The 20,689-nt window shown below is 43.6% G+C and overlaps 1 protein-coding gene across 1 annotated transcript in view; it reads right to left on the bottom strand.

Annotated features, from left to right (window-relative positions):
• LOC116053862 (tetratricopeptide repeat protein 28) overlaps positions 1–20,689 on the bottom strand; it is a 150,234-nt gene that overhangs the window by 78,610 nt on the left and 50,935 nt on the right. Inside the window, exon 5 of the mRNA XM_036008395.1 lies at positions 3,668–4,175. Within this exon, the coding sequence (XP_035864288.1) occupies positions 3,668–4,175 (508 nt within the window). The remainder of the gene's footprint in view (positions 1–3,667; positions 4,176–20,689) is intronic.

The following is a 20,689-nucleotide window of genomic DNA, read 5'->3' as shown; positions in this document are numbered from 1 at the left end:
AGAGGGGGGAACGATGTGCAGCAAAGGGCCGCAGGGCGGAGTCAAACCCGCGGCCGCTGCTTCGAGGAGTAAACCTCTATATATGGGCGCCCGCTCTACCAGGTGAGCTACCCGTGCGCCCCACAAAGTTCCCTTTGCTAATGTCATTCTCTCTGCTGTAAGATATTGGACTGTAAAGACAGCAATAATTACATGTTCAGTTTCAATCAGAAGACATGATGGCAAGGGCGTAACTTTGGGTTCAACATTGGGGGGGGAGGGGGCGAAAACATTTGTTTCACACATTGGGGGGACAAATTATAACCGGGGTGGTCGTCCCACAGCAAAATTTGACCGTCAAACGCTTCATTTCCTGCATTCTGAGTGATTTTTCTGCAACAATTTGTGTCTTTTCTGCATGCAAATGTCTTTTATTTAGTTTTGATTATTGGGGGGGTTGCAACCCCAATCCCCCCCCGTAATTACGCCTATGCATGATCGTATATATATATATATATATATATATATATATATATATATATATATATATATATATATATATGCTTCATCCGCCGATTGTGATTGGTTTAAAGAGATGCCAATAAACCAGAGCACGTTTTTCTCCCATCCTGGTATGCTGTGTGGATTAGCCAGACCCTCCTCGGCAGCGCTGTGGAGGAAGGTCTGGCAATACAAGACTACATTCCCTGGTTTAGATATGAGGACGGAAAATGCTTACACTGCACGGCAGCTGGATTCTCGCAATAACGCGAGATCACGTGAGAATTGCAGTCACATATCACAGGACAACCCATCTCGTCAGGCTTCAAAGTAATGCGTCTGTGTCCGAGCTGATCAGTGCCCGGCGAGGAGCTTCGAGAAGCTCGCAGGCAGTTTGGACTTCCATTAGCTGTTTAAGTTTAATTACTAATGTTAACTATCATTTTAGTGATCAATAATTAGCCTGTGTCTATGTTATCTCCTTACATATACCTACGCTCTCCGTCTCTGCTAGATTGGGAATGATTGAGATTTCTCTTGGCACAGCTACCAGAAGACTTCCAACTTTCAGACAGGTTGCTCACGTCACATCTACGTCTTCAAGCTCAGTTGGAGGCTGCTCAGTAACGCTCAGCCATCACCGGAAAAGAGACTTCTAATATCCTTCACTGGTCTCCGTCCAGAGACACGGGTCTGGTGGTCCATTATATATACTGTCTATGGTGTGACGGCCGCAACTGTTCGTTCAAAACAACAATGGCGAGCGCCTGGGTAGCTCATCTGGTAGATCGCGCGCCCATATATAGAGGTTCACTCTTCGTGGCCGCAGGTTCGACGCCGCCCTGCGGCCCTTTGTTGTCATTCCCCCTCTCTCTCTCCCTTTTCCTGTCTTCAGCTGTCCTATAAAAATAAAGGCCTTAAATGCCCAAAAAATTATCTTAAAAAGAAACAAGAAAACAACAATGGCGGACCTCATGGACAGATGGTTTATCCAATCACCTGCCAGGTGTTTTTTTTGAAAGTGCCTGCCCTTTCCCACACGGCGTCTCACATGGTTTCGGTGTAACAAACCATCTGGCGCGTCAGGTTAATGCAGCAGCAGCACTGCCCTCCACTACCTTATTCTTACATAATGGACTGTAGAACATAATGCAGCCCTTTAAATACTGCATCTCAAAACTACTTTACATAAAACAGTGATGATATGGTAACACACTGCTGGCCTCAGTCTAAAAGTAACAAAAACACTCAGGTCTAACAACCATGAATATCATTAAAGACAACAGCAGGTAAACAGCTCATTTAATGAGAACTAACAAAGGGCTGTATAGCCGGCAGCGCAGGGAAAACACCACCAGCAAGTGGAAGCTCTCATACTGCATTCCCAAAGCAATAAAAGGGCAAGCAGGACACCTTTCACACGCCGTCATTATCTTCCCATCCCTTTTTTTCAGTAGGTTGGGTCAGATGAAGCTAAAATAACTCTAAATTCCCACGTTGAAGCAAACAATCAGAGAACACTTACTTACCTACTTCCAGACTGAAAGATATCTTACTATCTAACCACCAGGTGCTTCCTTCTCTCTGAAGATGTGCTAAAAGATAGATTTGTCATGGCAACTGGACACTCATCTTAACTTAAACTGTACTTGCTGTGAGCAGATTTTGAATTTCAGTGGATGAGATGATACTTAGTAGCCCTCACGATACGATATCATCACGATACTTATGTCACGATACGATATTATTGCGATTTTAAACATATTGCAATATTCTGCGATTATATTGCAATTTATGACCTTTTTTCCAACTTCAAATTTTTCCCAATTTCAAATGATGTCCCCAAAAGGAAACTTTGTCAACATCGGTTTCATCTAAAAATATACATTTCTCTGTCTGTTCATCTCACTTCAATTTTATTGCTGAAAAATGGGATTGTCAAGCAGACAACAATCTGTGTATCGATACAGTATTGCCACGAAAGATATCGCGATACTATGCTGTATTGATTTTTCCCCCCACCCCTAATACTAAGATCTGTGTAAAAAAGGGATTGCAGTATTTTGGGGGGATTCCATAAATCAATTCTTATAGGAGAACTCTAATACCGAGATAAGTCATGTGTCCCTGGGAGATTCACTCCAGTGATCGATACTCATACATTAGAGTAGACAGTGTTGACTGATGGTGCTCAGCTGGCACACTGAGGGCGCAAAAAAAAAGGAAGAACTGTGCAAATAATGTTGAACCTGGATTCCCTTTTGCTACAATGCAAAGCAACGCATCCAGCAAGGTGCATAACCCACCAGACTCCATGTAAATAATCACTACTTTTAGCGTGTATAGAGCCGGGCATATTATCCCATGTAAATGGGTGAATTAAGGGCTTATTTCAGCCAAACCCAAGAGGTGATTGTTGGAACAGTGGAAAGACGAACCAAGATGGCTTTTATTTTGTTTCTGTCGACTTAACTAAAAACAACACTTTTAGTGGACGCAATTGCGCACCTTCAATTTACGTCCAGTAAGTTGAAGGTGCGCAATCGCCCATTAACGTTACATTGTAGCTTGTTTCGTCGCTGGTCTTGCTTAAAGGTGCTCTAAGCGATGTCACATGTTTTTTAGGCTACAACATTTTTTGTCACATACAGCAAACATCTCCTCACTATCTGCTAGCTGCCTGTCCCCTGAACACACTGTAAAAAACATCTCCTCACTATCCGCTAGCTGCCTGTCCCCTGAACACACTGTAAAAAACATTTCCTCACTATCTGCTAGCTGCCTGTCCCCTGAACACACTGTAAAAAAACACGGTCTCTGTAGACAGCCCAGGCTCCACAAACTGCAACAAAAATAAACTGGCCAACCTGCACCACCAAACATAATAAACAGTGTTCCAGCCAATAACCGACAAGAAGGATTTGGGGGGTGGGTTAGTGCGCGGAAGGGAGGGGATGGGATGAGGAGGAGGGAGGGGCGAGCTAGCCTCCGTTTTGTTTGAAAATACTTTGAACGTCAACAAGAAGTGACGTCACCCAACATCGCTTAGAGCACCTTTAATGCTGGACCAAGATTGTTGTTCTCATCAGTAACTTGAGACACAAAAACATAGAAACAATTTGGCCCAGGTTGGATGACAAAAACAGCTAAATGATCTCACAAGTCTTTGAGTATTTTGCATACATACCCAGATTGGAGGAGGCCCTTCCCTCTGCAGCCCTGTCCTTCAGTCCCTCCGCTATAGACAACTGCTGTTCGTGGTACTGCTTGGCCCTCTCCAGGTCCTGCATGCAGCGAGCAGCGTGACCCAGTCCTGCGTAGGCTCTCATCTCGATGGACTTCTCCTCCAGCTCCTGGGCCAGCTCCAGAACATGCGTGTGGTAGGACATGGCCTTGTCAAAGTTACGGTGGTAGTGGTAGGCGCTGCCGAGGTTACTGTACGCCCGGGCTTCCTCTCGTTTGTTCTCCAGGGCCTTGGCGATGCCCAGGTGCTGCTCATGGCATTGCACGGCGTTGTCAAAGTCTCCCATGGCGATATAGACAGCGCCCATGTTTCCCAGCTCGCGGGCCTCAGACAGCTGATCCTTGGACTGCTTGGCCAGCAGGACACACTGCTTGTGGCTGGCAAGGGCATTCGGGTAGTCCCCGATGGCTGTATACACGTGGCCCAAGCTGCTCAGCGCCATGGAAGCAGCCTGTGGATGAAGAGACAGAAAGTAAGAAAAACAGCAAGGAAATAAACTGTTGGCAACAGGGCTGCACAGTATATCATTTTATTTTTTTAAATCGTCATCGCTATATAACTGGCACAATAAACACATCGCATAAAGGCTGCGACACATCGCGAAAGTTCCTCCGAGACTGATCAAGTTGAAAGAAAAACTTCAAGAGAAAACTGCACATTAATATGTAACTGGCATGTTAGTGCTGCCTTTTATATTCAATTCAATGTTTAATTTGTTCAATAAAAAAGTTTGAAATGATGTCCTTTCATTCAATTCAACAAGCAGTTTTTTTGTATTTTAGCAGAATACTGAAAGAAGCAGAACTGAGTACACTTTAATATCTGTTTATTTAGCGCAAGTAATATCGTTTTCGAGATATTCAACGATGTTATCGTATATTTTCCATATTTCTTGCAGCCCTTACAAGTACTTTGGAGATTTGGAAGTAGAAATACAGCAAAGTAATAAACCGTAGGCAAATGACATAAATAAATATCTAATAGCCCAGTTGATTATACCCACATTCCATCAACTGTGAGTCATTTTTGTTGCCTTTGCATCACAGATCTCCCACCCACACTTAAACGCCCCTTCAGCCAGATTTACTGTACATCAAATGGGGGGAAAAAAAGAAAAAATTCCCAAATCTCTTAGGGGGCTTACTGCTCAGAGAGCAAGCAACAAGCCCAACCTGATTTGATTTCATCTCGGCTAAGCAAGGAGGGGGGTAAAGTGTGATGCAGATCAGCGCAGCGGCAGGCTTGTTTTAAAGCCGTCAGTTTGCCCACTGCAATCACGCTTCATGGCGTGCCACCGCCAGTGGAACAAAGAAGCTGCTAATCAGGAGGGAGAGCGGAGAGGAGAGGGGTTTAAGCTTCCCAGCAGAGCTGTGGGGGGCCGACCGGCTCATTGCTGGCAAGCTAAAATCACAGAACAATATTCTGCATATTCTCATCTGACATTTTCTAAAGCAATGTCCACCTGTGTAAATAAAATCACTCCAAACACTAGCTACAACTGCAAAAGGAGAGGTTTAACAGTGAAATGGAGAGCAGGGTTCAACGCTAAGGTTTTTGTAGTTGCCTAAAGCCATTTTTTACTGGCCCCCTCTACGAATGTTTCGGGGCTCACTTTTTAGAAATCAGGTGGGTGTAGGTGCTGAGAGCACTCTGGGTTCTCAGTTCTCAGCAGGGGTTCAACGTTTAAGTTGTCCAGTCAGAAAAAAAGCATCCAAAAAAAACATTTGAAGAAATGTTACAAGAAACATCAGAACAAAATGTCTTGCTTCAAAAAAGAAGTGTAAAAAAAAAACATTTAAAGAAAGATTTAAAAAAAGAAGACAAAGTGTTGAAACAACGAAGAAAAACCAGCATTGGGGGCTTTTCCCTTTATTAGTGATTAGTGATAGTGCTAGACAGTGGATAGACAGGAAAGTGGGGAGAGAGAGGGGGGATGGCACACAGCAAAGGGCCACTAGCCTCGTGAGAGCGTCCTGATGTCGCGAGCTCCAGTTTTCCACTCGCAGATCAGAGAAAATTTTGAGCCGTTCGCCAAACGACCGTCCAATCAGCATTGGTTTTGAGGCGGGTTTAGGTGTGACGCAACGAGAAGCGACTGTTCAGTCTAAACAACGTGGCGGCTTCCACGGATGAGATGAGCGTAGCCATCATGCAAGTTTTATCCGAATTAGAAAGTATTCCTTCATTGAAAGAAGAGCAAAAAACGGCACTGGAGGCTTTTCTCGGAGGAAAAGATGGTTTTGCTCTTCTCCCGACTGGTTTCGGCAAGAGTTTGATATATCGTTGATCTGATTGGTTGATTTGGCCCGTCCATCACCAACATAGGTGGTGATAGAAAGATGGTTTATCCAATCAGCTAACCAGGATTTTCGCCCCTTCCCAAAAGTTCTCCAACGGAAAGTTCCCAGATGGATATGCCGAGCAAATGCGAAGCAATCCATCTGGTGGAGTCAGGTTAAAGGGCCGCAGGTCGGATTCAAACCTGGGCTGCTGCAAAGGACTCAGCCTACATGTGGCGCCATTCATACTGGGTGAGCTAGACGTCGCCCCAACCAACTCAATTCTTGATTGGCCAACGGCACATTCAAATCAAATCATTTAACGAGCGTTCTCCGACGGGGCAAGAGAATGATGACGTCATTTATAATACGATGACGCCCGAAAGGGGCAACTGGGTTGTTATATTTACTTGCCCGACATGGCGTTTTACTGGCCCCGGGCTATCGGGACAATCTTACTGTTGAACCCTGGAAAGATTTCTCAAAAAGTAGCCTTGACCCCGTGTGTGACACATTCACTGCCGGCTTATTAACTGTTTATACAGAGGGTAAACAGCTGGGAATTGGGGTCAGATGTCTGTGTGTGAGCAGATGTTCAATTAATCATGCAGGGCCAGCTAATAACGCATCTCCTTCCTGAGGTCCCACTCTGCATCCTCCGGTCCAGGAAGAGGGCTGGACGCAGGCCAGTGGAGAGGACAGAGACCCTGACAGTGAAGGCCACTGGGTCATCTCGGGGCCATTTAGAGCCAGATAACTCCAAACGGATGGACTACGCAATGTAGTTTCAGCTGTGAGATGTTTATAAAGGCAGTTTTCATAGCCATATGTTGCAGAACTGGCCACTGATACTTGCATTGGGCTTCAGAGGAGGTACGACTGCCACCGTCTTAAAGGGTAACTATGTTGGGGTTTTTTTTCAACCTGGACCCTGTTTTCCCATGTTTCTGTGTCTAAGTGACTGATGGGAACAACAATCTTTGGCATTGGTCCAGTATTAAAGGTGCAGTAGGTAAGTCTTATAAAACTAACTTTCTGTCATATTTGCTGAAACTGACCCTATGTTCCAGTAGAACTACAGGAAGCAGGTCATTTAAAATAAATCCAGCTCCTCTGGCTCCACCTACAGCCTGTAGTGAGATTTACAAAAATCCACCGCTCCCTGTTTAGATGCACCAATCAGGGCCAGGGGGGGTGTCTAACTGCGTGTCAATCACTGCTCATGCACACGCATTCATTCTCCCTTGTGGGGGGCGGGGCTTAGGAGAGCGTTTTGGACTTTAGCAGAAAGGGGGGAGGGGGTTGTTGTTGTTCACATTTTTTGGCTAAGTCCGGGATCTTCACAATCCTACCTACGCCACCTTTAAGCGAGACAAGAAACAAGCTGCAATGTAACGTTAATGGGCAATTTGCGCACTTTTAATTTACGTCAACAAAACATGCTGGTGTTGTCGCTGACAGACTGAGATTATTATTCTAAGTGTCTGACAACATTATGGAAAGGATCCCTACAGAGATAGACCTTTTAGTTAAAGAGTAAGATCCTTTTAGTTTAACATGAAACAGCCCCAAAATCACCATCAAAACCTCTATATATGGGCGCCCGCTCTACCAACTGAGCTATCCGGGCGCCCAACAGTAAGATCATTTTTGTTTGACATGGAACCGCCATTGCCAAACCCACCAGACTCCATCCAAAAACAGAACTTTTACAGCACATGCACCTACGTCTCCCACAAACCTAAAGAAAACCCGGTAACACTTTACTTGAAGGTATCGTTAAACGTTATAAACAAGTCAGAAACGTTTATGACTTCAGTCATTAAGTGTCATTCGGTTTTTGTCATGACAAGTTGACATTGTTTGGGTTGTCTTGATTATGACAACTTGACATTAACCAGGATGACATTACCAGAAGATGTATTGGTCATGACAACTTCACATGAAATTTCTTTGGAGTGTCCTTATCAAGACAACTTGACATTAAACAGGATGACATTATGTCAACTTGTCATGACCAAGACATCCCAAACAAATGTAATGTCAACTTCTGGTAATGTCACTTTGATTAATGTCAAGTTGTCATAATCAAGACAACCCAAACAATGTCAACTTGTCATGACACTTAATGACAGAAACCATAAACGTTTATGACTTGTTTATAACATTTATGACACGTTCATGACAGTATCATATCATAGTTATGACAGTGTCATGTCACGATTATGTCGATGCCTTCAAGTAAAGTGTTACCGAAAACCCTTTCACCAAGTTGCACTATACCTTGGTGATGTCATATGTTCAAGTAGAATTAGTTAAACCATGTCAGTGGAGGAGTGTGGCTCTAATAAAAATATAGCTACACTCTAAAAAACATTTGTACGTTGTATGTTTTAATAGAAATTGTCCAAAGAATGAGATTCACAGTTGTAGTTTTGTTTTTTACATTTCGAATTGCATAATTTGTGGTCCAACAACTTTTGTCGGCCACGAAGCTTGGTTTTGGGAAATTAAAGAAGTTTTTTTCCCGAAGTTTTTGCAAGTTTTTTTTCAACGTTTTTAGAAGTTTACTAACTAAGCAGCTTTGTGTGAGAGAATTTTATATACAGGCCAAACAGAAAATGTTCTGCATTTTAACTGTAGCTACACACATCATTTCAGTTTTTAATTACGGTGCAAAGTCCGGGTAATGAGCTGCCAGAACTTTTTTTTTAAGATTATTTTTTCGGCATTTTATTTGTAAAGGACAGCTTAGACTTGAAAGGGGAGAGAGGGGGGGAATGACATGCAGCAAAGGGCCGCAGGTTGGAGTTGAACCCGCGGCCGCTGCGTCGAGGAATAAACCTCTATATATGGGCGCCCGCTCTACCAGGTGAGCTACTGAGGCGCCCAAGCTGCCAGAACTTTTTCTGTTATTTTATGGAGTTATTTCTTTGAGTGTAGCAAGTATTCTTTTATGAAAGTGGTTGATGTCACAGCAGCAGAGATTCCGAACACTAATCTGACTATTGCTTGTCCCATGAGCCCTGCCAGTGGGTGATCATAGCCTCGGTTGTTTGAAGAATATCAGAGCTCATAGGTCCAACATGAAAGGAGGAGGATTTTCAAAAGGCATAGTCACACAGCTGCAAGGCAAGCCCTAACCATGCAGCTCCACACGGCAGTGAAGTGGTGGGCCGAGTAAGAAATGAAACACACCAGGGGCTCCGAGGAACAGATCTCGCACCGGGCCCAGCTCGGCTGCATGACATAAGGGGCTAATTATGCTAAGTACAATACATTACCTCTAGCATGTGCAATGAAAGCAGCCATTTCTCCAATGTGCCGCGGAATATAAACATACTTAATGGAGGAGGCTGACAGAGGAGAATCAGCCAGGAGTCCTAAACCACTGTCCTTGTCAGAGGAACGAAATGCAATCATGTTGTTGGAGCCAATTTTTTTATTTTTTTTTATTAGCATGTCATCTGAGCCCTCCCCCCTTCTCTCCCAGAAAGAACGAGTTTACCTTTCATTAGGAGGCCCTCGGTGCAAAATGTGTTTGCTGATAAGAGCCAGCGGTTTATCAACAGTTTATAACGCGCGGTACGCTACGATTAATCAAATCAGCACACATCCGGAGCAGGGCTGGACTCTGTAAACACAATATGATCTGACTCCGCGGATGGATCGAGAGAAGTGTGGGAGGGAGGGAGGGAGGGAGGGAGGGAGGGAGAGAGAGAGAGAGAGAGAGAGAGAGAGAGAGAGAAGGGAGGTAGGGAAAGATAAGTGCAGGAAAGAAACTGAATCAAATTAGAATGAAGTCAATTTGCCAGAAATTATGTATTTTGGGAAATTATTTCTCTATTCCAGACAGAATGTTATTTTGTGATGCTGCCGGGAAGTTAAAAAAGGAGCAGTGGTGGGAGAGGGCTGCAGTCAGAAGAGAGAGAGAGAGAGAGAGAGAGAGAGAGAGATATGGTCAGAGTGTCTGTCCCCGAGCCAAACACACAGTGCATCTTCTGTACAACAGCGAGGCCGGCTGCTCGTTATCTGGGCCTCCATCTGAGGAGAAAATGCAGCGTTGCAGTCTCACTTCAGAGGGACACTGATCACAAGAGCAACTCATCTCAACTGGAGAAAGATTGCACGCCCCCCACCACCCCCCAACCCCCTCCTCTCGCTTTCTCTCCCCGTGTCTCCCGCTGCAGACAGACAGAGATGAGAAATCTCTGTTTTTGGGCTCGGAGAAGTGGAAGTTTGAGTCGGGAAAGATGGAGCAAAGCTTCAAAAAGGCACGTGTAATTGAGCAGCCCTAGATAGGCTATCTGGGAACATGAAACAGCAACAGTTGTGACGGAGGGTAATTGCCTCCCTGGGCCTGTATAATGCCTTGTCGAGTCTTTAAACTTGAGCAAACTGCTGGAAGTCCTTATGTCAGCAGGTAATTGGTTGCAGGCGGCGGCAGCTATGTGAAATGAAGGACAGAAAAGGTAGCTGGGGTGTACCTATGTACAGTATGTGTGTGTTCAGAAAAAGAATGTATGAATGATTCAAGAAAAAAAGCATCTTCATAAGTGTCTTCAGGTGTGTTCAGCTTTATTTATAACTATTTCCTTGCTTTGCATTCATTCAGAGTTTCATTATGTGAAGGGCAAAGTGAAAATATCTCCCGCTCTCGGCTGGCATATTTCTTTTAAATGACATTTTGATGTACATGTGGAATAATATATATGTAAATATATGTGGTTGATATTTAAACTGCACCATATTTCCCTATAAATTGGTGTCTAAGTGACTGATTGATTGTCCAGTATTGAGAGAGAACGCAGGGCAAATGTGCATCGTCAGTTTCTGTTCGCTGCTGTACAGCATTGGGCGGAGGGTTTAGGGGGGGGGTCCTCCCTTAAGAGAAAAAAAGAAATGCAATTTCATCATTTTGGACTGTTTATAAATAACCACAGAGCAGATAATACATAAACAACACTCAGAAGCTAAAGAATCCACTGGGGATCAACTCCAATCATTAGCTCGGGGAAAAGTCACAATGTTTTTAGAAAAACCCTTATAGATACACATTATATATTATATACAAGTATAGAAATAATGTGATAAGCCTGATTTATAGTTGTGCGGAGGCAAAATAGCAGGGCCGGCATATGTGTGTGTGTGTGTGTGTGTGTGTGTGTGTGTGTGTGTGTGTGTGTGTGTAGGGGGAGTGTGTGTGTGTGTGTGGGGAGTGTGAGTGTGTGTGTGTGTGTGGGGAGTGTGAGTGTGTGTGTGTGTGTGTGTGTGCGTGTGTGCGTGTGTGTGTGCGTGCGTGCGTGCGTGCGTGTGTGGTGCGTGCGTGTGTGCGTGCGTGCGTGTGTGTGCGTGCGCGCGTGTGTGTCTCCCCTGTTCTTTCTGACCACGGTGGTAAACCTGTATCAGGAGAAGTTAACCCTCTCCTTGATGTCATGTTGTTTACGGAGAAGGAGAACCAGGAAATGAGTCGGGGGGGAAATGCGTCGGAGATACCGACCCTACGCCGCCACGTAGTTAAATTTTTTGAGAGGTGCACGTCAGTGTCCGGCGTAGGGTCCGTGTCAGAAAGCATGAACTCCTTTTCTTTTCTTTACTTCTCTCTCCCTTCCTTCTGGTGAGCCTCACCTAATCAAACATACTCCAAACTTCATACCCACTCCCTCTCATATCTATAACACAGTACCACGACTCACAACATTTCATACTATAATCACGAAAACACTCATCATACGCACACTTACACACACGGACACGCCTATTCATGCACACACACACACACACACACACACACACACGCACCTCCCCCACCCCCATTGTCCCCCTGTACCGTTTAGTCAAATACTGTCTTTATATGTGTTATGTTCTTTGTGTTCACAAGCTCTGTTTATGTATGTCAAACAGTCTTTGTATACTGTATGTTGCATGTCTTTTACACTCATTTGGGTTATGTAAGGTTTGTGGGTTTTTGTAATTATTTGTATAACACCTATGGCAAAACTTAATAAAACAAATAAAAATTTTAAAAAAGCATAAATCGGCCTATAGTCGCACAGAAACCGAGTTGAGATCGTTCAGAGAACTCAAAATATTGGTGTGTTTCTGATATCAAAACTGAAGGTGAGAAAGGAAGGAAGAAAACGTGAGCGTAAGAGAGAGAGAGAGAGAGAGAGAGAGAGAGAGGCTGGCGTGGGAGGTGTAAGGTGTTAAAGAGCTCCACAGTTGTCCCTCTGTCCTAACGCCATGTCCTGCAGGAGGCCGGGGCAGCCTCTACTCCAGTGAAGTGCTGTTAATGGGATTACATGGGAGAGGAGAGGAGTCGCTCCCGTGACAAGAGGGGATGGAGAACAGGTTTGATTCCATTACTGCAGAGGTGGGAACAAGCCCGTCTTTCACTGTCCCAGTACAGATGTTGGCTGTTAGCCTGGAAGACACGTTGCTTGAATGAATGGAGACACGTTTTACTTATAATACACTGCATATATATCCATATTATTCTTACTACTATTATAATGTTACTGCGACTACATTGCACATATATTATGTTGTTCATACATTGTTCATATTACATAGCCATATTTATTCTGCTCTTATAAGGTAACTGCTAATACACTGCACATATTTATATTTTAAATTATTACTCTAAACTACCTTCTGTTAACCAACTGTACACTGTCTACACTGAACTATATTCAGTCCTTCCAGAAAAATGCAGAATTTTTTTGTGATTGTTGGCAAAAATCCTTGATTATGCGGCACGTTTTCTTAAAAAATGCGATGGAATATGCGGGATATTTATGCAATTTTATGCGATGAAATTGTGGGAACTTGCAAAAATTGCGGTTTCCTCATGGCTTCATCGCGGGGTTTGCAGCTTTTCGATGATGTTCACGTCGCGTAATTACGTCACTTCATAATGTTCCCATGGCAACAGGGGAAAATGGCTGCTCTTGTGTGAAGTAAACGCAACATTTTTCAACTTTCTGCTAAGATATATGGGACTTTTTTGCAACGAAAATGCGGGGATTATGAAATCATGCAAGTCCCGCATATTTTGCGCGGAAATCTGCAATTTATGCGGCGAAAGTGCGGCGTATTTGAAAAAATGCGGCCCCCCCATAAATATGCGGACTTTGGCTGATTATGCATTGAATTATGAGATTGCATAATCACATTTATCTGGAGGGACTGGCTAATTACTTTGTATATCACATTGCACTTTTCTGTTCTTTTTGCACTTCTGGTTGGACACAAACTGCATTTTGTTGTCTTTGTAATGACAATAAAGTTGAATCTAATCTAATCTAAAACATGCATTAAATATTTATTTTTGACTGATATTGCGATTGCGATACGGTTCACGATATTGGATGGAATGATCATTTTTGTATCATTATTATCATTTTCATTGAAAAATATTCAAATTTAAGTAAATATAGTGTGATTTTTGCGAGGAACGGTACCAAACAAAAGATGTTTTTCTGTAGTCTGTAGGATAGGGTTCGTAGGCCGGGACGTCTCTGCAGCGCCACAATACTTAACACAGAGTGGTTTGACACATATTTTGTCTTGAACATATATTTCGCCATCCTGCGATTTGGATATTGCACTAGTCCATATTGCGATTTTGATAAAATTGCAATTATTTGTGGAGCCCTAGCATTAACTGCATTCACTACAATAAAGAAACATATGATGTTACATTTCTATGTAATGTGTTAATTACGATGGTTAAAAAGACAAATATCACACTATGAATGAATCGGAATTGATTCATTAATTGTTTCCAAAAAAAAGGGAAAGAAATAGGGATGCACTGAATCCAAGATTCGGGTTTGGATTTGGCCGAATATTGGGCTTTTTGACGGGAGTTTGGTTTCTGCTGAACTTAGAATTTTTTCCCCCCGAACCGAACCCTACGCTTGCACTCCGCGCGCTACGCTGGTCGACGTAATGACGGCGCCGTTGATTACAGGAAGGTGTTTACGTAGGTGGAGCGTTCAATGCAGCAGGCTGTGAGGAAGTGAAAATGGAACTGGTGAGCAGAAAAAGTGTAGTTTGGCAGTACTTTCAGTCAAAAGAAGGACATTCAAGTCCAGCTACATGTTCAATCTGCAATGCTGATTAGTCTGGTGGTGGCGAGGACCCTAAACTATACACAACATCACCGCTGTTACAACATCTGGTATCAAACATCTGAAAGAATACGAGTTGTGATGAAGGAATCTACAGACAGCAGCCAAAATGCAGCAACTTCAGGTACGGCAAAGGAAGGACAGTCACTGTTTACTTCATTAATGAGTTTACTGTGTTCATGGACTGAGGATGGGACGAGGATTCAGCAGAATCTTAACCAGTGGATTCGGTATTCGGCTGAACCCCCAAAATCTGGATTTGGTGCATCCCTAGAAAGAACCCGTTGCAACATCCTAGAAGCCAAGATCTTCAAACTGCTTGTCTTGTCTGACCATGTATCAAAAAACCCCAAATAAATTCACTTTACGGTAGTATAACAGAGGGAAGCTTTTGAGAAGCTGTAACCAGCCATTGTTTGTCCAGTTTTTGCTTGCTAATTGACTAAAACTTAAATATGCGATCAGTTATCCAAATTGTTTTCCGTCGCTTGACAAATTCATTAATCAATTGTTTCAGCACTAAGAAAAAAAACCCAGCTAAATTGATCAAAAATAATCCAGGGGAAACGTGTGTGTGTCCAAAAGCGTGTGTGTGTCCTTTGTATTGAGTGCATACTGCTTTTTAATGACCGGGTCCAACATAAGAGAAACAAACAACAAGGCAACTGTGATGCTAATCACTTCAAAAAGATGACTCTTACTGTGACCAGAAAAAATAAGCCACACACACACACACACACACACACACACACACACACACACACACACACACACACAGCTGTCTAATTAAAAGGCAGTGCAGAGGGAAGGTGAGGAAGACCATGCACCAGTGTTTCCCTTAACGAGCTGGGCTCCGGCAGTAACAGGAGCAGGCTGGCAGGCACAGAACTGCACACCGGAGGGAGGGGAGAGCAGGGCGTGGGGGAGGAGAGGGGCAGATAAAAGGCTACGGGAGAGATCGTGTTTGAAGGATGAGAGAGAGAATGCTGGAGACATCCCCGGGGCGAGGACGTCTTCAGATCTGAATTCACCTGCGGTGATGCGTTTTGGCAGAAAAGGAAACATCTCGACAGAACAGAGAGGCTCGCAAAGACGCTTGAACGATGCTTTCCAGAAGTGCAAGTTGTTGTCGTGTGTGCAAAGAAACATGTATGTGCATTAGGGGTGGGGGGAAAATTGGATTCATGTATGTATCGTGATATCGTGAGGGCTTTTTTTATTTCTTTTTATTAGATCGTGCAGATAGAGAGGAAAGGGCGGAGAGAGTGAGGGGATAGCACGCAGCAAAGGGCCACAGGTCGGAATTAAACCCGGGCCGCTGCCAAGGACTCAGCCTATACGAAATGAAAAATCGCAATACAAACAGAATCGGTGCACATGTATCGTGAAAGAATCGAATCAGGACCAAAGCATGTCGTCCCAGCCCTAATGTGCACGTGTGCATAAATAAGGGGAGAAAAGGGGGAAATATGGAGGAGGCAGGTGATGTGGGCGTACAGGCTGGGGGCGGGGATGGATATGATAAAATATGGCTGTATGCTCCATTCTCTCCCCTCGCTCTGTGTTTGCACACATATATAGATCCTGTGGGAGCCACCGTTAGATCAGCCAAATGACTGCCTCTCTGCCATCTAAAAACCTTCTGCTTTTTTAAGCAGGCACATGCTGCGTGCTCTGCCAAGTGAGGGCAGGTACAGCTGTGCCTGATTGCTCTCTTTCATACACACACACACACACAAACACACTCACGACGAGCATGCACACACACACACACACACACACACACACACACACACACACAGACAGAAGGACTCAGCGGCCCACTGTGGCTGATAAGACCAGAACAGGCCGAGCTGAATTCAACATTGCCTCCTCTGGAGCCAAATTACCTTCACCTTTCCAAGTCTGAAAATATTATTCATGAAAGTCATAACTCTGTTGTTTCTCGAATCACAAATCATTGTTTACATGCACACTAATATTCCAGTATTATTCAGAATATGACAATATTCAGAATTTGATACAGGTCATGTAAACGGCATATTCCGTTTGGATATTCAGAATTTTCCCCCAAATGCATCATTTTCAGATTAAGACGTGTGGTATATTCTGGTATTATTCAGGTTTTAGAGCTATTCTTTGGACATGTGTACAGCACTTTCAGAATCTGTGTCTCAATCAGGGTTTTTACTGCAGTTTGTGACAGTTTACGGCCTCTCGCCTGTTTTACAGCTTACGGTCAGCTCTGTGCATTGCTATGGTTACTGTACACAAACCAACCAACCAACCAGCCGGCAGTTTGCAGCGCAGAGATGCACGGCCAAAAGAAAAGAAGGAGAAACACAGCTGCTTTTAAACATTATGAAAGAATTAGATATCAGCAGGTTTGTGGATATGAGCCGACCTTTTCTAGAAGCTGATTGAAGGAATGAAAGAGAGACGCTGTGTTCACACGCTCCAACAAGTCCTCCATCGCTGGAAAACTCTGAAAAAATCCTATTTTACATGGCTGCGTGTAAACGGGAATATTAGTGGAATATTTACTTTCATTAGCCATGTTAACAGCTTAGTCAGAATACTGTCTTTTTCAGAATAAGACCAAAAACATGAACATTATGCGCATGTAAACACAGTCACTCAACAGGTAGCGTATACTTATTTTGGAAAGCTTTCTTATGAGATTTCATGACGAAGGACCGGGGGGACCGAAACGTTAGTTTCTTGTAAATAAATAAACGGTGACGCTAGAGCCATGGGCGTGAATTTCATCTAACAGTTGGGAGGGACAATAAACATGAAATTTCTCAAGAGCAATTTTTGAAGGGGACACAAATAATACAGCCAAAATTGCACTTGTACACGATATGTGTAGTTGTGGAACTCCAGTAAGAAGGCTGGCAAGCGATTTCATTCATACAGATTATGCTGAACCCCCTAGCAAGCAAGCTAACTAACTAGCATTTTCTGTAACCAGTCAAAGCATGTTGGGTGGAATTAGCAAGCTAGCTAACGTTAACTAACTGTCCAACAAGCTACAAAACAAGCTAGGTATGATATAGGCCGGAATTTTTGGATGTGCGAGTTGTTTCTTCAGGAGAGCTTACACATAAAAAGGCTCTGTTCCTTTGTTTCAGACGAAAACAAACACAGATATCCTACAGTAAGCTTACCTGGCTGTTAACCAGTTCCTCTAATCACTCATCTCAGCTAATGTGATCTATTAACAGTGATGAGATACCAGTGTATCCACTTGTTTCTCCCTGACCTGAGTGACCTGCAGCTAGTAGCTAAATGACGCCAGAGGGCCTGCAGCAGGATAATTCCTTTAGCCTTCACAGGACATGTTCACAAAGGATTGATTGTCACTAAAGGTCAGGCTACGGGTAAGGAACACGGTGACAGCTACTGCGCTGTCTGTCAGACTGTCTGCTGCACACAGACACACACACACACACACACACACACACACACACACACACACACACACACACACACACACTAACACCCATGAAGCACAACATGAAGTCAACTAAAGGTTAGGGCTGCCCCCCTCTGAGTCGATTAGGTGACTGATCGCTCGTTTTGGTCTTAGCAGACTAAGATTCCTTAAGATGATTAGTCATTTTTCATGCTGTATGACTTACTTCCAAGAAACCTCTGAGCACATCTTTGCTAAACACAAGATTTAAAGGGGTTTGCATGATTCTTTGTGGTGAAACTCAGTTTTACACATCTGGCCATTAAATCCACTACGATTAGTCGACTAAGAATTTCTTTCGTGGAGGACAGCCCTGCTAAAGGTGCAGACAAGCCGCAGTGCAGGCAATGTTTATGCTGGAGAAAAAGCCTTTTTGTTGTTGTTGTCTGAGCTGTGGGAAGTCTGTGCAGTGGTGCCAGGAGAATGGTGGATCATCTGTGGTTACTCCAGGGACCCAGTATACATTCACTCTCTCTTACTCTTACTCTTACACAGAGACACAAAGTAATACACAGATACACAATATGTATCCCAGAGCTTTGTGTGTGTGTGTGTGTGTGTGTGTGTGTGTGTGTGTGTGTGTGTGTGTGTGTGTGGCCACATTTTTGCGTGTATTCGTGCTGTTCCACTCAGACATCTCTCTCTGCTTGTGTGTGATTGTTTGAGGCTATATTGTGAGAGTTGGTGGCAAACTGGCAGCCGAGAGGAAGAAACACAAGAGGCACCGAATGCAATTGGATCTGACAGTTTCCATTGGTGTTGGTGGAAAATTTGACTGTTCCCTTCAAGTGGTGTGTGTGTGTGTGTGTGTGTGTGGGGAGGGGTGTTGATATTTCAAGCACCCCCTCTCTGACAATATGCTAGACAAAACAAGGGTTACAGAAATGGATCCGATCCTTTACTATGTAAAAGTACTAATACCACACTGTAAAAATATAGCAGTAAAAGTCCAGCATTGAAGTTTGCAGGTATCATTGGTAAAATGTACTTAAAGTATTAAAAGAAAAAGTGTTCAACGCAGAAAAATCCTCAATTTTTAGAAACTGGAAACGTAAATAGCATTAAAAGCGTTCTATGTTAAATCATCTAATAAGTTCAGCTGGACTTGTAGGCCGGTATATTGTTGGGTAGTTTATTTTATAATAAAACATCCGATTTTATAAATTACATGTGTTTTGTGTGCAGGAATCTTAATGTGTAAAGTAACTAGTAACTAAAGCTGTAACAGATGAATGTAGTGGAGTAAAAAGTACAATATTTCTCTCTGAAATGTAGCGGAGTATAAGTAGAAAGTGGCATGAAAAGAAAAGACTCTAGTAAAGTACAAGTACCTCAAATTTGGACTGAAGTACAGTACTGGAGTAAATGTACTTAGTTACATTCTAAATAAATGTAATAATAAATGTGTAATGTAAATGTACTTAGTTACATTCTAAATAAATGCAATAATAAATGTGTAATGTAAATGTACTTAGTTACATTCCACCGCTGACTGTAAGTACTATTTCAAATATATATTCAGATGTAGAATACTCGTTGACAGCCCTGAAGTGAGCTGGAGCTTGGCTCCACCTTTGCAGCCCCCCACAGCCCCCCCGACATCCGTCGCAGCGCTGTCCCCTGTGACACGATGTCAGCATTGTTCAAATGCACAAACAGCCCTCCTGCCTTCTCATACAAACACACACACATCTAAAGTCTGGTTGAGGAGGAAATTGAAGAGGTGGCACACTGGGGGCAAAGCAGGGGCACTCTGAAAGAATCTCAATGTAGTTTAAATCAGAGCAAAGCCTCGGAGGGCTGCACGGGGCTGCTGTTTATTTCCGTACTGAAGTCAAATCTCCACGGGCGCATAGCTGTGTGATGCCTGCTGGCGCGGGGAATCAATTCTTGGGAGACCTTGTGGTGACAGAAGGGGAAATCACGGAGGTGTTTGAAAGTCACTCCAGGAGAGGGGGTTGAGGTAAAACATCAAGGTGTGTCACTTTGCATGGCCTCGAGCAAGGGACAAAGCACACAGAGACGCTCAATAATGTAGAGCTGCAAAGATGAGTCCATCAGTTGTCAAATATTAGAGTGCTCATATTATGCTCATTTTCAGGTTCATAATTGTATTTTGAGGTTGTATCAGAATAGGTTTACATGGTTTAATTTTCAAAAAACACCATATTTTTGTTGTACTGCACATTGCTGCAGTTCCTCTTTTCACCCTGTGTTCAGGTCTCTGTTTTAGCTACAGAGTGAGACCTCTCACTGCTGTAACATCTTTGTTGGCAGTCACACATGCTCAGTAGCTAGGTAAGATCACATGCTCAGTAGCTAGGTAAGATCACATGCTCAGTAGCTAGGTAAGATCACATGCTCAGTAGCTAGGTAAGATCACATGCTCAGTAGCTAGGTAAGATCACATGCTCAGTAGCTAGGTAAGATCACATGCTCAGTAGCTAGGTAAGACCACATGCTCAGTAGCTAGGTAAGATCACATGCTCAGTAGCTAGGTTAAGATCACAAGCTCAGTAGCTAGCTAAGATCACATCAGCTAGCTAGCTGTTTGTTTCTACAACTTCAGTAGTACAAGGCAGGATTAGCCGGGAGACTTCTTCTAAATGAGGGCACACTTCCAACTTTGCGTGGAATACCTGCAGAACAGGGACATGGAAGTAGTTCTATACAATTTATTTAGTAGATTAGGGTGAACTAGTGTGTGTTGTAGCAGTGTTTTGCCATTCAGAACGAGCTAGCATGCTAACGGTTAGTCCCCTAGGCCCCCTCGTCTCGGCTAGTGACGTAGAAAGCCGTGCAGATTTTGAACAGGTCTCGCTAAATATTCCTGAGCATTTTTGTAGTAGGACATCTGGAACAAAGGACCCGCGAGAGACTTCCCCCAGTCTCCCCTGTGCTCTACTTCTACTGGATAGTCGCGTCATGTTCAACGGATTAATTTGCATAAAGATGGGCATCGGCCAGCTTTTTTGACGCGCAGCATTTTTTCAAATGCCGCCTTCCCCGAGATGCTTTGCGGGCGCGTTAAAGTCGTTTGACGTCACCCATAGGAATAAAGTGGAGCGCGGCG

Source organism: Sander lucioperca, chromosome 2 (assembly GCF_008315115.2).
Source record: "Sander lucioperca isolate FBNREF2018 chromosome 2, SLUC_FBN_1.2, whole genome shotgun sequence".
Lineage (NCBI taxonomy): Eukaryota > Metazoa > Chordata > Actinopteri > Perciformes > Percidae > Sander > Sander lucioperca.
Note: the sequence above shows the minus strand (reverse complement) of the source record. Positions and strands in the feature narration are given on the sequence as shown.